Source organism: Tamandua tetradactyla, chromosome 24 (assembly GCF_023851605.1).
Source record: "Tamandua tetradactyla isolate mTamTet1 chromosome 24, mTamTet1.pri, whole genome shotgun sequence".
Taxonomy (NCBI): Eukaryota; Metazoa; Chordata; class Mammalia; order Pilosa; family Myrmecophagidae; genus Tamandua; species Tamandua tetradactyla.
Genome location: NC_135350.1, coordinates 14,092,857 through 14,105,133, shown reverse-complemented (window position 1 = coordinate 14,105,133; position 12,277 = coordinate 14,092,857). Strand labels below are relative to the sequence as shown.

General features: G+C 36.1%; 1 protein-coding gene across 1 annotated transcript in view; it reads right to left on the bottom strand.

Moving 5' to 3' along the window:
- The window catches only part of COL25A1 (collagen type XXV alpha 1 chain), a 486,980-nt gene that overhangs the window by 63,900 nt on the left and 410,803 nt on the right, over window positions 1-12,277 (bottom strand). Inside the window, 3 exon segments of the mRNA XM_077143256.1 lie at window positions 2,146-2,190; window positions 4,612-4,638; window positions 6,599-6,652. Coding sequence (XP_076999371.1) covers window positions 2,146-2,190; window positions 4,612-4,638; window positions 6,599-6,652 — 126 coding nt within the window.

Genomic DNA, 12,277 nt, shown 5'->3' with positions numbered 1-12,277 from the left:
GAGCTAAGCGTGGTTTGAAAAATCAAAAGTACAAGAATATATCATGACATGTTAAAGATACATAAAATTAAAATTTCAGTACCCAGAAATAAAGTTTTATTGAACACAGCCATACTCATTTGCTTATGTATAGTCTGTGGTTGCTTTCACCCTGGAAGAGTTAAGTAGTTGTGAGAGAGACCATACAGGCAACAAAACCTAAAATAGTTATTTTGGGGCCCTTTACAGAAAATGCTTTTTTGACCCTGCTTCTAAGTATGAACAAGAATGCTTACATTGTCCAGAGTTTCTATTTCAGGTGATAGAGGTGGTTTGATAATGGATGGTGGTGATGGTAGCACAGATATTGTGAATGTAGTTAACAGCACTGAATTATATACTTGAATGTGGCTAAATGGAGGAATTTTAGATTATATATAGGTTACTAGAATAAAAATTTAAAAACTAACATCATAGGGTAGTACAACATGGTGAGCCCTCACGTAAACCATGAACTATAGTTGATAGTACAATTATAATAATATTTTCATCAATTGTAACAAATGTCCCACACTAATGCAAGGTGTTAATAATGAGGGGGTATATGGGAATTTTATTATGGATGATCTTTCTGTAAATCTACTACTTCACTTAAAAAAAAAAAACCCAGAAAGTTAAATATAACATCGAGGTTTATGTATCTGGGGTTTCAAATTTTGACTTCAAGAGTAGCTGGAGTATATCATTGCTTTCATTAGTATTAAACATTTTCTTCCATTTTTTATTGTAGTATGATATTTATGTTCGACAGATAAGTGAAATGAGTGCAGCAGTGGTTCTCAACCCTGGGGGTGATTTTGCCCCCCCAGGGTACATTTGGCTATAGCTGGAGACCTGTTTGGTTGTCACAAATTGAGAGAGGATGCTGTCGCACCAGCAGGTAGACACAATCCTTACCAACATGTTAACAGAGCTGAGATTGAGACTGAGAAACCTGTTCTACAAGAAGCCGAGTGTGCACATAAATTTCTAGGCTGTGGAAATACAGCCCCTCGAATACAAACACACTATTTGGTGACATTATTTCAATCCTACCACCCACACCATATTTATATTAATATTTATAAGAATGAGGAAGATAAATTTCTTTCTTTTTTTTTTTTTGATATGGGCAGGCACCAGGAATTATACCCAGGTGTCTGCACATGGCAGGCGAGAACTCTGCCTGCTGAGCCCCTGTGGCCCAACCAAACTGATTTCTATTTTGTGGATTTTATGGCTAATCATTATGCATCTGTACTGTAATAATTTCCAATGCAGAATAGTTGCATTCCCAACTGTGAGCCTATATGAATGATTCTTTTTTTATCACTCAATTGCTTGGCTTGATTTAATTTAAAATCCAAGTGACTCTATTCTATTTTCAGTGTCTTAAAAAGATCTTATTTCCTAATGCAAAGCATAAGTGAAGTAAAATATTCTTCCTATGTCAGAGATGTCTATAAAGTATGAATCCAAGCAAAAGATAGCCACAGCAATAGACTAGGGAGCAAAAAAGGAGATGTAGGAAGACAGCCACATGACTACTGCAATATAAATGCTAATAATGGTTTAAAAATTAGAAAAGAAAGTGGCAGAAACAGTCTGAACAAATATCAAGATTTAGTGGATTTCAAATTGAGGCACAATTTCAAGACTGCATTAAAGGCAGTGACATCAATTAAAGGCAGTGACATTAATTAAGACTCAAACTCTTTAATCTCACCCCTATCTTTTGACATGTTCCCTTCTAAAATTGGGATAAACTAAATCACTTTAGGAACTGTATTTTTATATCCTGGGTATAAAGGAAGTTTCCCATTTGCACATGACCAGGTGTTTTTATTCCTTGAAAGCCACCTTACTGGAAACTTAACTACGTATATTCTAGAATTTGTGCCATACCATTTCACCTTAAAAAATGTTTAGATATATAGCCAGGAACTGGAAGAATAGTCATCTTTTATAAATCAAATATTTAAATGTTTTCTAATCCTGCAGAACTATCTCTAATCTTGTCTTCTGAAGCTACTCACTCATTCTCCTCTCAAAATCTAACCATTTTCATATATGTGAAATCATATTTTTTGTTCATTCCGAACACTTTGATATTTCACAAAACTGTACCTTTTCTCCTGCGTCACCTTTAGGGCCAGTCTCTCCAGCATCACCCTGAGGGGGGGAGGAAAGGAAAGTATATAAAATATACTGGTAACATTAAGCAAAGAGTATTTTTCATCATTTTACGTTTTCTTTCATAAGCATCATATATTAAGATTTTTTATAGATGATCTACAGAGCTAATATACTTTAACTTGACCAGCTGCCTGATATCAACTGATCCAAAGAAATTTTATTACAATGGACATGGCTGAACAGTTTTCAACTACTCCACAATATTAACCGAAAACATTAACTTCCATGTTGTCTCCCAATACCTTATTCTGGCACTTAAAGCCTCCTCAACCCATTCTATTTTCTTCCATGCTTAAACCTCCCACTAAAAAAGACTTTCTCCTCTTCCCTCAAGACGCCATACCATCACCTCCTCTGTATCCCTTCTTGTGTTATTCCTTCCACCTGGAATCCCAACCTGTCTTTTCCATTTGGTTATATAAATCCTACGCTTTCTTCAAGAGCCTTAAAGTGTTTGACAATACCTTTGAAATGTGTGGATTATTTATCTGAGCCTATATTTTTGCATTTAATAATATGAAAAGTTTATTATAAAGCTGGGGTTTTATTTTTCTGAATCAGAGCATAATGAGTTTGAAGGCTTTTTTCCTTTTGATTTTTGAGACATCTTATGCCTATTCCCTCACTGATGTCTCCTTTGTACCCATAGAACAATGCATTAGAAAAAGGCATTCATTTATTATCTATGCTTTGCTTCCTTAAACTCCAAATTATTTAATGTAAATCTTCAGCACGTTATAGCGGAAATATCATGGGTTTGCAGCAAGGGAGATCCGGATTCTGAGTTCAGTTTCAGCACGTACTGGGCAAATGAAATTCTCTGAGCATCAAGTTTATCGTGTGTAATGTGAGGATAAAAATACTTTATGGAGTTTTATGAAATAACTTATATTTTGCATGTAAAGCAACTCGAACAGTATCAAGCACATAATAAGCCCTAATAAATGGTAGCTCTTAGTAGTGACAGCAATGTATTATTCTTAGTATATTCCAAAGGCTGTGGTCACTTTCCTGTCATGTCAAAACTTCCTTAAGCTAAGAAAGCAACTAATGATAATAATAGTTTCCTTGGGGGAGGGGAGTGGGCAGGAGAGGGAGACTTTCACTTTTCTCTTTCCATTTTCTATTATTGTTTCAAATAAGCGTAACTTTAACCTGCTTGGACTTTTGTCTATCAGAATGATGCACCACGGCGCCCAGGAGAGCCTGAGACCCTTTATCTTATGAATCCCGGGAACGTGCTAACACCGCAACCTTTCCTCCTTAAATTCTACACAAAAGAGTAGATGTCTCATCTGTTGTCTCATTAATTTTCATGTAACTTACAGTGATCCGACTGCATGCTAAATAAATATACTGATTATCAGTTAGGATGAACTTTTGGTAGGCAGCCCATCAGCATGCTTTAAAAAATTGTTTGAATATCTCTTTATTGAAAAAACAAAAACCTTCTTAGGAGTATGGACTCAGAGCAAGAAATTGCCTTTTCTGCTCTCTATTTTTATCCCATTTAAATAGATGTATTTTCTGTTTGCTTTGCAATATTGAAAAATAGAGTTATAGGGTGGTGTGAAGGTGGCTCAGTAGGCAGAGTTCTCGCCTGCCGTGCTGGAGACCTGGGCTCGATTCCCAGTGCCTGCCCATGATAAAAAATAATAATAAAAAAAAAAATAGAGTTATATTCAAGAAGTTTGATCTTTAGATGAATGTCTTTTGGGAATTACAGTCATAATACTGATTGGCCAAAAAGATCGCATGACTAGCAAAGATCGCATGAAGAGTATTGTACAGCATACAGGTTGTTTCCCACACAGACTGCATATTTCTTACTCACTATTAAAGTAAATAGCAAGAGAATCAGGAAAATAGGCATCATAATATACGCTGAGAATCTAAAAATAATCAGGACAGGTCCCAAAGTAGTAAGGAAGAGAGTCCAAGAGAAATTTAACATGCACCATTACTGCTGCTTCTTTCGCTTCTCTTTTTAGTTTTTATGAGCATTCTTTGTAGGACAACATTCAGCACATTTGCTGCAGGTAAACATCTGTATCCTTTTAACCTAGTGACATAAGAAGCAGTAGAGAGAGCTGTGGTGCTGAGAAAAGGATTGGAGTGGTGTTATTAAGTAGTTAGAATAGAAATTTTTCAAGCCTAGGTATTTTTGAAAGCTACTTAAAAATTCAACATAGAATGTTTAAACTTGCTCTCTTTCCCTCCATTTCTTTAAGCCTTTGTACCCAAACTTTTGTCCACACATAAGAATTACACCATGTTCTTCTACTAAAAAATCCTTTTGTCACTTTATACATATATAATATATTTACACAGTTTGATTCAGTTCGGATACCTTTTGGGGGAAAAAAAGAAGAAATATATAAGCAGAATCATACTCACCTTTTCTCCTCGTTCTCCAGGTTCTCCCTGAGCAAAAGAACAGAGTTTGAGGGATATATTAAAATACAAATAAAATATATTAAAATACATAATTAAATGACATCCAACAAAATAAGATATTGAACATGCTAGCTAAGCCATGTGTGATACTTTCTATTCTGGTTATACATGGTTGCCACATAGAAACAAACAAGGGGAGTTTCCTGGAGAACTGGGTATGAGTATGAATATCAAATATAAGCTTACTTTTTTGCTTTTAGAGCACAACAAAAGATATTTTAAGATTATCATCCAGAAATTGGCTTTTGGCACACAAAAGAGACCAATGGCATGAGGGTTCAATGTTTTGAGAGCATTCAAATGGTTTGCTATTTTTCATTCTGCCCAAACACAGCATCTATAAGGTAGACTGGCCTGTTCTTCTACAAAGCATTTCACTCAAAGCATCCCCTGGTTCCTGGATCATTACAGGGGTCCTGAGTGCCAGGGCGGTTCTCCAGGGCGGTTCTCCAGGCTGTCTTCCCCTAACATAACCACAAGCACTCCGTGCTGAGTGGACCCCTTAACGAGGCCAAAGACTCTCTATAACCTGCTGGTGTCTAGAATGTTCCAGATCAGGTGTATTATAAGAGGTATGGTACCTTCAGGAAAGACACCAGAAAGCAACAGTATCCAAGTGAGTTTAGGAAATAATTTGCTACTGAAAATGTAGACCAGACAGAATGAGAACTAAAACACAAGATTGTGTTCTGAAGAGAATTTCATTATAACCTTAAGCAGGCAAGGGACAGGAGATGGAATGGGATCTAAAATAAATCATATACATTATGATAACACTTCTCTTATGAAAAACTTGGGTTAGTATGGCTAAGCAATCAAACTGCTTTTCAAAAATTGTTTAAGGAGATGACTGTGTTCTTTATTGCTACAACCCACTCACTCTGGAATTAGTCTGCAGACAAGACTCATTCCTTGAAAGTCAACCTGACAATGGGCTTTCTGAATTGCTGGCCCCCTTCACCGCTAGACATTTATCCCGGTGGCCACTAGGCAATGAAAGAATAGCAGCGTGAATGTGCATTAAGCCTTTACTCCTATTGCTTGGCTTTTTAGCATGGAGCAAGGGAGCGAAGAAGACAGGAAAATGGCTGTAGCCTCAGCAAAGATATTTTCTCTCCTCTCCTGCAGGACAAAGGATTAGGTCTAGGAATTTTAGGTCTGCCCTAGGCTCCTGACAATGGCAATGTGATCTGTAAAATCAGCTGACGGGCATCTGTGGTTATAGGTACACACCAGCACAGCTGACAGGATTAGACATTAGTTTTTGTACTGTAAGGGATGTTTGCGCATCAAAGGCTTTGGGATTTGTCTGCCTGTATGGCTAAACTAAATGGTTACCAATCTTTTTATATTTAACAGGCTCATTTGTTCTTCAAGAAACAAAGAAAAGCTGGCAATCCAAAAAAATAAAACAACGCTCATTACATTTTTTCCCTATTTAGTAATTCAGACTACACCCATTTTAAAATTTTAAACATGCCACATCTTTATTCTGCTCTTACACGATGAACTGGTTACATTGCATAAGTGCTGGAGGTGGGCGAATTTTGAGGAAAAGCCACAGAGTCACGGTGATCATCTCCAGTAAATCTTGTAAATATTATGCTAATTGTAGGTAATATGGACAGGGTCTATGTTTTTATATTCTCATGACTATAGGAAATATGGGCTTTCTTATGTTGAGGTTGTCTCAGAGTAAAGATTATAGAGAATCATATCTTATTTGCTTTCCTGCATTTTTATTGCTAATGAGAATCACAAACATAATTTATTCATTAGTTACAAAATTCCATACTATAGCATATTTCAGTATTGACAAAAAATTTCCATCCAAGTATAATCAGCAGAATATAAGACATTGTAATAACTTACAATTTCATGTAAATTCAGGTCTCAGATGACTATGGTTGGTTTCATATGAACTAACCTTTAGACCTGGAATTCCATGCTGTCCCACTGCTCCAGGCAACCCGGCTTCACCCTCAAAATGAAAAATGAACACTACTAAATACAACAGACAAACTCATTAGGTTATAAACATCATTAGAGGGGATAACCATTCAATAATGCTATAGAAGTAGCCAGAAAATAAGTGCCAACTAGTGTAAATACAAGTTAGCTTATATAGTCTACAATCGTATATGCAAGGTACCAAAGCCAACACAGGATTGATTTCCTTTGTTCAGTCTGTTCCCCATTAAGAAAGCTGAAGCAACTTACCAAAAGAAATTAATATCTAGCCTGTTGCTGGGTTTATTATAGGAAGCAAATAAATACTTGTTGCATGAGTAGAAGACAATAGAAAATATGGGCCTCTCAATGGAAAACTCTTAAGTGATTCATCAGCTCAGGAAAAGAAAGACTAAATCATTACCTTTCTTTTTGGTCAGAGTTAATCAAATGAGTGTTTCCAAATTGAAATTTTTGAAGAATGTACACATCTTTGAACACCTACTTAATTCACTTAGACGCATTTAACACAAGAGTAAAAAAATGGCATTAATTTCTTGTTCCAGCTTTACTGTAAAACTATTTAGAATCAAACATTCAGATTTGTGGGCATCACTGTCTTAGTGGCTTTGGGGAAAATGATGATGGCTATTGCATTAGAACATTCTCCCATTTCAGAAAGATGAACACACACACCAGTTGTCCTAGACTCTGAATCAGCAACTGTTTTGTAAAGAGGAAGAATCTTCAAGTGCAAAGGAAAGCTACTGTCACCCTCTATCCTACATGTGGCTCAAATATACTTCAACTAGAATTTAATTTCCATTTAAAAACATTCACCGAAATTCTTTATGATGTACCCCAATTACTGGGCTACATTCTTCTTTGCACTGAGGTTGCTTCTTTAATTGAGCATATTTTCCAAGTCTGAAATGTAGCACCTGTAGAGCAGGGCTTGAGCCTTTTTTAGATTTGTGTTATCCGCTTCAAAAACACTTCAAATTTATGAATATTATTACTATTCATAATAATAGTAGTATTTTTAAGTGTTTATTATGTGCGAGGAACGTCACATTCCTTAACTCAGTTCCCACAAAGTACTATGAAGTAATATTATTTGCTATCACCATTTTACAGGTAAATAAATGAAGGCACAGAGAATTGAAGTAACTTGCCCAGTGTTACACAGCTATAGCCAGAATTTGAGCTCTCATGCTCTGGCTTAAGAGGTTGTGCTCTTAACACTATGCTACAATGCCAAATGAATGCATGAGTGAATCTAGAAGTTGATATAAATTTAGGAGAGAGTAGATGATGAACATGTCTATCCTCATTATCATTTGGTTTATACTCTTATTTAGTAATGGTCTTCAGGATGTATGAAAATCTGAACTGAATTAAATGAAATAGAACCTATAAAAGATGATTTATACACAGATAAACTAAGCAATATGACACTCATAGTGTTTTCTACATATGCAAAGTGTTTTACTATTACATTAGGTTATTATAGTTGCTACAGTCTTAACCTCCTGGAAGAACTTCTGCTTTCCATACAAAGTCACACTATAATTCTAACTCTTGCACTTCCCTTGGTAAAATGGCAAAATGATTTTGACTTAGAATAACAATGGCTATTATGGGAAATTTTTGATATGCTATTTGAATATAGCAAAAGGATAAGAACTTGGAAACAGAATACACCCTGAAAGAGGACTATCATTTACTATGTAACCAAAAAAAGAGGTATATAGTCTGCCTTCAAAGAATCCTCAACAGGATGCACTAAAATCATAACTCATGGTTTAATCCAAATATGAGGTGCTGTCAGGGAACAATACAAACTTTGTTTAGATTTTCAAGAATAACCATGGTAGCCAGAGTTATAAAAAAAAATTGGTTCAACTGCTGGCACTGGACAAAATACATGCTGAGATTTTGAAGCAAGGAAGAGAAATGTTGCTTAGGTATCTGCACAGCATTCTCCTTAATATATGAACATCAAGGGACTATTACTTTTTTTTCTTTGAGTTTATATATTGTTAAAATAATGCTATAACATAAGAGGATACAAAAAAATGACTTGTAATCCATTCACTCTATAATTTCATTTCATTCTATTTCCTTTAAATCTTTTTTACATATGCTTATATATTTGTAAACAACTGAAAGCATATTACATAGCTTGATGTTTCATTATCTTTTTCATTATCTTTACATTATATATCCTGCTGTCACATGGTCTTCATGAAAGTCTTGTGAATAGTTTATCATCTATCAGAGTTATGGATAATCATCTGTTTCATCAGTCCCCTAACGCTGAATACTCAGGTGGTTCCCAATTTTTGTTCTTAAAGATGAATTAAGTAAACACCCCTGTTAGCAAACTTAACAATTTTTTCTGTCAAATTATTTCATTATGATAAATTCTATATGCTGGTTTTACCAGTCAATGGAAGTATTTTTATAGCACCAATTGCATATTTCTAAATTGTTTCCCAAAAGGTTTCTGAATGTTTTATCTGCTTTTAGAGCTATCCACTCTGTGCTACCATTGTCATAACCTCATTAGGATTGGGTTTCACTTTCTTAATTCATTTTGTTCTTATTTTTAATAAGTACAAATGAGAGCTTGCTATTGTTCAATTTTATATATTTTTATCACTTGTAAGATTCAATATGTCCGCATATAAGTTACATGAAGAAAAACACATTCTATGACTTCATTTGTATGAAGTATTCAGAATAGGTGACCCAAAGGGACAGAAAAGATTGGTGGTAACCAGGGTCTAGTGGGAGGGAAATGGAGAGTAACGGCTTAATGGGTATGGCGCTTTATTTCGGGATGATGAAAATGTTCTGGAACTAGAGAGAAATGGTCATTGCACAACACTGTGAATGTATTAAACACCAATTAGTGGTTTATTCAAAATCGTTAACTTTATGTTATGTGAATCTTACTTGAATTAAAGAAAAATCCATTCATTCGGATTTGATCCAATCAGTTGAAGACTCTTAAGGGAGAAGAGAGAGACTCCTTCACTGCTTCTTCGGCCAGTGAGCCTCTCCTGTGGAGTTCGTCAAGACACTTCATTGGAGTTGCCAGCCTCGCAGCCTGCCCTATGGATTTTGGACTCTTGGATTCCCATGGTTGCGTGAGACACCTTTATAAATCTCATATTTACATATCTCTCCTGTTGGTTCTGTTTCTCCAGAGAAACTTGACTAATACACATGCAGATGGCAACAGAGCAAAACAACAGCTACCATTGTACCTGTAGGTAGACTGTTAGGTGTTTCTTAGACTATAAATTAAATTCTAAGGCTAGTCCTAGTGCATTGTTCCCAAATGACCATTTGTATATTTGCACAAAATAAATTGGAGTGACTTTTAAAAAGGATAGTTTAGGGTGGGCCACAGTGGCTCAGCAGGCAGAGTTCTCACCTGGCAGGCCAGAGACCCGGGTTCAATTCCCGGTGTCTGCCCATGCAAAAAAAGAGAATGGTTTGCTGCTTCCTTTTTTTTTTTATTTTAACGAAACATTCTTTATATCAGTAATGTAAAATATCATGCAAGACTTTTATAATGATTTCAGGTACTGCTTTTAAAGCACAAGTTGAAAGAATATGCAAAGATTCAATGGAACACAGTTTTCTTATTAAGATTTAGCACTTTAGGGAAATACGCCATTGAGCAGTGATATTGCTTACCACTGCTTTAATCACAATTGTTTTCCAGTCTGGCAGTAGGAATTTAAAATGAGTCATAGCTTTAAATTTTTAGCATGATATAATTTTACTAAAATTATATATTTTTACCTTGTCAAAGTAAATTTGTTCCTTTTCAGTACTACATTTTCTTTAACAATGATAAAAGCCTCTCACTATTGAACCAGCTATTATGGGCTTTTGCACATTTAAATTCCCAGTCAGTAGCACATGGATGGCCTAGGGATTTACCTGACAGATGTGCTTGCAGAAGTATACCAAAATCTATTGCAAGGATTTTACTGCAATGCTGTTTGTAATAACTAAAGTTCAGAAATATTCAAAATGAGATCAATAGATAAACATATTTAATATATTTTCTGATATTAGACAACAGATAGCAGGTCTGTGATGAGGAAACCCAGGTTTGCCTGTAGTTCTAACCTGATTGTTAACAGAGCCCTTCTGCTCTCAAAGGTACCCAAGTTTAGATGATACCCGTTACCTGCTCACCCTGCGAATAGGGAGCTGGTTAAATCCATTATAGCAGATCCATTGAATGGGACACTATACAATAGTTAAAGGAATAAAATGCACATATCTAGAGATTGCCAAGGTTAATCATTAAGTGAGAAATACAAGGTGAGGAATGTAGAGACCTCCAGAAAAATTCTGGAAGGCTACAAAAGAAACCATCAATAGTGATTTTCATCTAGGTGGTGTCTTTAGAGTTTGAGGTTGGGATGGGGAGCTTTAATTTTTCAATTCATTTCCTTTTGCATTGTTAAATACATTAACCATGTGCATATATTACTAATGTTAATTAACAACTAGTTTAAATATCTTAGAAAGGAAAACATATTATTACCTGTGGCCATATGTTTTAGTTTGCAAGCTGCCAGAATGTGATATACCAAAAACGGGACAGCTTTTAAAAGGGGAATTTATTAAATTGCAAGTTTACAGTTCTAAGGCCGTGAAAATGTCCAATGTAAGCAAAATGTCCAATCTGAGGCATCCAGGGAAAGATATCTTGGTTCAAGAAGGCTGATGATGCTCAGGGTTCCTTTCCCAACTGGAAAGGCACATGGTAAGATCTGCTAGCTTTCTCTTCAATGGCTTCCCTGAAGTTCTGTCCATTCTGGTGGCTCTGGTGGCTTTACAGCTTTTTCCAAAATGCTTCCCTCTTAAAGGGCTCCCGTAAGCAACCCCACCCTGCATGGGTTGAAACACATTTCCATGGAAACCATCTAATCTAAAGCTACTACCCGCAATTGTGTGGGTCACATCTCCATGGAAACAATAAAAAAGATTCCTCCCAGCAATATTGAATGAGGATTAAAGGAGATGGCTTTTCTGGGGGTACATAATAGCTTCAAACCAGCACACCATACATAATTTACTTTGTGGGGAACAAGAGATAGAAAAGGAAAAATTGCTGTGTGTATATATTACCAGAGCAACAATTCTAACATTTATAAAGAAGATTTAGAGATAGAGTACAAAATATTAGGGAGTACAGGTAGTCCTTCACTTCAAAACCAGAAACTGAACTAAATGGTTGCTGCCACATGTGGCTGCCTCTGGCACTTCTGCTTCTCTCTTGAAACCCATGATTGGACGGGAGCTATCTTTGCCCAGAATTCAGACATGTCTAGGCCTGTTTGGCAGCCTATTAGTGGTAAACTGGGCCCATCACTGAGTGGAGACGCCTCCTTAGTAAGACTTCATCAAAAGAAGAGGAACATGAGCTCAAGGAACACAGAGCACACTGGCAGTAAAGGGTGATGTTCCAACATGCTGAGCAGACTTGGGGTTCTCTCTAATGCACCACCTTAGGCTCTTCCTTTAGACACCCATAGAGGCTTACTCCATCACCTTCTTTAGTCTCAACTCAAATGCTCCATTATTACAAGGGCTGCTCCCAAGTCCACAACCACCCTCTCTC